A 5772-nucleotide genomic window follows, 5' to 3' on the forward strand; every position below is an offset into this window, starting at 1 on the left:
GTCCTCTGGTCCTGCATCCTGGTATTGCACCACAACCTCTGCTCTCTGGTATTGCACCCCATCCCCTGCCCCATGGCACCTGCAGCCCATCCCCTGCTCCTTGGTACCTGCAGCCCATCCCCTGCTCCTTGGTAGCTGCACCCCATCCCCTGGTGCCTGCAGGCCATCCCCTGTTCCCTCGTACTTGCAGCCCATCCCTTGCCCTCTGGTACCTGCTGCCCATCCCCTGTCCCCTGCTCCTGCATCCTGGTCCAGCACCCCAACCTCTTCCCCCTGGTTCTACACTCCTGCACCCCAGCCCCTGCTCCTGCACCCCATCCTTTGTCCCCTAATCCTGCACTCCAGCCCCTGCCCCCTGGTCCTGCACACCTGCCCCTGGTCCTGCACATCTGCCCCATGGTCTTGCACACCATCCCCTGCCCTCTGGTCCTGTACCCCAGTCCCTGTTCCGTGGTCCTGCACCCCTGGTCCTGCCCCCCTGCGCCCTGGTCCTGCACCCCTGGTCCTGCCCCCCTGCGCCCTGGTCCTGCACCCCTGGTCCTGCCCCCCTGCGCCCTGGTCCTGCACCCCTGGTCCTGCACCCCTGCGCCCTGGTCCTGCACCCCTGGTCCTGCACCCCTGGTCCTGCACCCCTGCGCCCTGGTCCTGCACCCCTGGTCCTGCACCCTTGCGCCCTGGTCCTGGTCCTGCACACAGCGCCTCTGCCAGTGCTCCTACTTCATGTCTATGGGGCAATGAGGGGCAGGGATTTGTGCAGTCAGCTGGGACAGTAAGGGGTTAATCCAGTTGGGCCCTCCCCTCATGCATGATTCATGAGCTGGGCGGAGCCCCCGTCATGCAGACCCCTGCAGCCTCCTCCACCCCTCAGAAGAGTTGCTGCTCTCCATCATTACTCCTGAGTGCAGCAGGTGAGGAGGAGTGGAGCCAGGACAGGTGAGCCATCATCTCCAGGAGGAAGAGGAGAAGGAGAAAGAGGAGAAGAAAGAGAAGAAGGAGAAAGAGAAGAAGGAGACTTTGCTGGAGGCCCCGGGGAAGGTGCATGGATGCAGGAGTGTGCAGCTGAGGACTGGAGCCTTGGAGAGTGGTCCTGGATTTGGGGGGCTGGGGGGCAGGGTTGGCAGTGATTGAGGAGGAGAGGGGCCTCCAGAACGGGGAGCCATGTTCCAGCCCGCCGGGAAGCGCTGCTTTACTATCGAGTCCTTAGTGGCCAAGGACACGCACCTGAGCTCCGAGGAGCCCGTGAGACCCACCGCCCTGACCTACCCCGGCTCCGCCGCAGAAGCCTTCGTCAGCGATTTCCCCAGCCCAGCCGGACGCCCCCTCTACAGCAGCCCCGAGCTGGTGTTCCCAGAGGCTGCGGTCACCCACCCCCCCCTGACTGTGCACCCCCACCAGCTGCACCAGCACCCACACTCCTTCTATGGGGCCCAGCACAGGGACCCCCTCAACTTCTACCCCTGGGTGCTCAGGAACAGGTTCTTCCCACACAGATTCCAAGGTAACTACCCCCCAAGACCCCTCTGTACCTGTGACCCCTCCAGAGGCTCCTGGTGCTGCTATACTGTGCAGAGCAACGACTGATAGTGACATTATGTCCTCAGGTGTCAGTATCTGCATGTCGTGATATCTGCTGTGTGCTCACTGTATGTTATATACTCAGAGAGATTGACATATCGTGATATCTGCTGAGTGGTCACTGTATATACACTCAGAGAAATTGACATATCGTGATATCTGCTGTGTGGTCACAGTATGTTATATACTCAGAGAAATTGACATATCGTGATATCTGCTGTGTGGTCACAGTATGTTATATACTCAGAGAAATTGACATATCGTGATATCTGCTGTGTGGTCACTGTATATTATACACTCAGAGAAATTGACATATCGTGATATCTGCTGTGTGGTCACTGTATATTATACACTCAGAGAAATTGACATATCGTGATATCTGCTGTGTGGTCACTGTATATTATACACTCAGAGAAATTGACATATCGTGATATCTGCTGTGTGATCACTGTATATTATACACTCAGAGAAATTGATATATCGTGATATCTGTTGTGTGGTCACTGTATATTATACACCCAGAGAAATTGACATCTTGATATCTGCTGAGTGGTCACTGTATATTATACACTCAGAGAAATTGACATATCGTGATATCTGCTGAGTGCTCACTGCATATTATACACCCAGAGAAATTGACATATCGTGATATCTGCTGTGTGGTCACTGTATATTATACACTCAGAGAAATTGACATATCGTGATATCTGCTGAGTGCTCACTGCATATTATACACCCAGAGAAATTGACATATCGTGATATCTGTTGTGTGCTCACTGTATATTATACACTCAGAGAAATTGACATATCGTGATATCTGCTGAGTGCTCACTGTATATTATACACTCAGAGAAATTGACATATCGTGATATCTGTTGTGTGCTCACTGTATATTATACACTCAGAAAAGTGCCATGTGGGGATATTTACTGTGTGTGCAATATATGTAATATATGTGTGTGTGTGTGTGTGTGTGTAATATATATATATATAATCTGCTGTGAATGTACTGTATATACTCGTAGAGGAAGTGCCATATCGTGATATCTGCTGTGAGTGCACTGTATATTATATACCAATATAAAGTGCCATATCTTGATAGTTATTATATACCCATATATATGCTGTGCGTGCGTGGTATATACTCTACATATGGTGCATATAGTTTTACGATTAAAATATATAGTAACCCTAGGTGACACATAAACTGCACAAAGTACAGAAAACAGAGAACTGTAATATACGGGAAACACACACAGCTACAAACTGATGCCACGGATGAGCCCACAATCACACACCAGCAAACACGAGCACAGCATGCCCATACACACAAATATATATATATATATGTGTATGTATATATATATATATATATATATATATATACACACATATATAGATATATATATATACACTGACACTGTCATACATGAGCTGCTTGCAGGGGGGATTTATCCGAACGAAGTCACACGGATATAAGCGGCCACAGACGGAGCACAGCAAATAAAGTACACCCTCTACACATAGAGACGAAACGGAGAAAAAACGGAGGGAAGACGAATGAGCAGGAGATAGACGGAATATAAATCTATACCTGCAGAATATTACACCGATATATATATATATATATATATATATATATATATATATATACAGTCCTGCAGAGAATATTATACACACACACACACACACACAAATATATATTTATACATATATATATATAAAAAACTTTATTTATATCATTTGTGTGTGTATATATATATATATATCTGCATAGCAATGCACATCTACATATATATATATATGTATATATATAAATATTTGCAAAATATTACACTAATATATATACACACCTGCAGAATAATACACGTACACATATACACCAATATATGACACATTCCTGCCGAACAATACTTATAGAGTATATATATATATATATATATATATATATATATATATATATATACAGTAATAGAGTAAATAAATATATATAAATATATATATATATATATATACCTGCAGGATAATATACACCTGCATATATATATATATATATATATGTGTGTCTAACTTGTATATATTTGTATACACTGTATGTGTACATATCAATATATACAAGTATATGTGTAAGTATAAATATATATATAAGTATATATGTGTGTGTGCGTGTTAAATACAGATACAATAAATCTCCCCTTCCACATCGGGGGAGTCTGTATTCCGAGGTGCAGATATCGGACTTTCTGCAGAACAATCTGCTCCATATCGGCAGAAGACACACGGGGAGCACGATATAATGCGGACCGAGCACAGGATATCACACAGCTACACCGCCCCCATTACACATGTATATATCTATGTATTTATAGAATGCCCTTCACTATATGTATATACACACTAAATACAGAACTATATTCCTATATACATCTGCAGAAATATAGACTAGAGCAACCACAAACTAAACACGCGATATATATATATATATATATATATATATATATATATATATATATATATATATATATATATATATATATTATATAGATAGATAGATACAGATAGATAGATATACATCTGTATACAGGATGCACCTATATACAGAGCTGTATACAAGGTGCGCATGTATAAATGTGTAGGAATTGTACTTGGCAAATACAGAACCTCTTACTACATACAGACATATACAAATATATACAAGTTACACAGATATGTACAGGATATACAAACATATACAAGATACATGGATATATACAAGATATACAAATATATACAAGATACACAGATATATACAGGATATACAGATATATACAGGATATACAGATATATACAAGATACAGATTTATAATGGACATACAGACATATACTGTACAAGGTATACAGATATGTGCAGGATATACAGACATATACAAGATAAACAGGTATATACAGGACATAGAGATAATATATAGGATACAAAGATATATACAGGCTATACATACATACAGAATATACAGATATATACAAGATATACAGTTATATAAAGGATATACAGATATATACAGGATATACAGATATATACAGGACATAGATATATACAGAATATACAGATATATACAGGGCGTACAGAATATACAGATTTATTCAGAATATACAGTCATATACAGGATATACAGATATATTCAAAATATACAGATATATACAAGGTATACAGATATATACAAGGTATACAGATATATAAAGGACATACAAATATATACAAGATAAACAAATATATAAAGCATATACAGATATATACAGGCTATACATATACAGGATACACAGATATATACAGGACATACAAATATATACAGTACATAGAGATATATGCAAATATATACAGGACAATTAGATACATACAGTACATACAGATATATGCAGGATATACAGACATATACAGGCCATAGAGCTATATACAGAAATATACAAGACTTATATATACAGAATATACAGAAATATACAGAATATGTAGCTATATACAAGACATACAGATATATATACACAGACATGTACAGGATATACAGCTATATACAAGGTATACAGATATATACAGGGGAAAGAGACATATTCAGAATATGCAGATATATACCGGGCATACAGATATATACAGGACATATTATGAACATGTACACGATATACAGATATATACAAAGTATACAGAAATATACAGGGTAAAAAGACATATACAGGATATACAGATATATACTGGGCATACAGATATATGCAGGACATACAAACATGTACATATATAAAGGAAAAAATACATATACCGGATATACAGGATATATATTGGGCATACAGATATATGCAGGACATACAGACATATACATATATACAGGACATACAGATATATGCAGAATATACAGATATATACAAGACATACAGCTATATACAGGACATACAGATGTATGTAGGATCTGCAGATATATACAAGATATACATATATGTACAGGATATACAGACTTATACAGGACATACAGGCATATACAGATATATACAGGATATATATATATATATATATATATATATATATATATATATATATACATATACATATATATATGACATACAAATATATACAGGACACACAGATATATGCAGGATATACGGATATATACAGGACATACAGACATGGAGATATATACAGGGTATAAATATATATACAGGATATACAGACATGTT

The 5772-nt window shown here is 40.0% G+C and overlaps 1 protein-coding gene across 1 annotated transcript in view; it reads left to right on the forward strand.

The window, feature by feature from the left end:
* The first annotated feature begins 890 nt into the window (after positions 1-890).
* Positions 891-5772, forward strand: part of EMX1 (empty spiracles homeobox 1) — a 182956-nt gene continuing 178074 nt past the window's right edge. The window contains exon 1 of the mRNA XM_075332550.1: positions 891-1498. Within this exon, the coding sequence (XP_075188665.1) occupies positions 1159-1498 (340 nt within the window). The 5' untranslated portion in view covers positions 891-1158. The remainder of the gene's footprint in view (positions 1499-5772) is intronic.

This window comes from Anomaloglossus baeobatrachus, chromosome 1 (genome assembly GCF_048569485.1).
Source record: "Anomaloglossus baeobatrachus isolate aAnoBae1 chromosome 1, aAnoBae1.hap1, whole genome shotgun sequence".
Taxonomy (NCBI): domain Eukaryota; kingdom Metazoa; phylum Chordata; class Amphibia; order Anura; family Aromobatidae; genus Anomaloglossus; species Anomaloglossus baeobatrachus.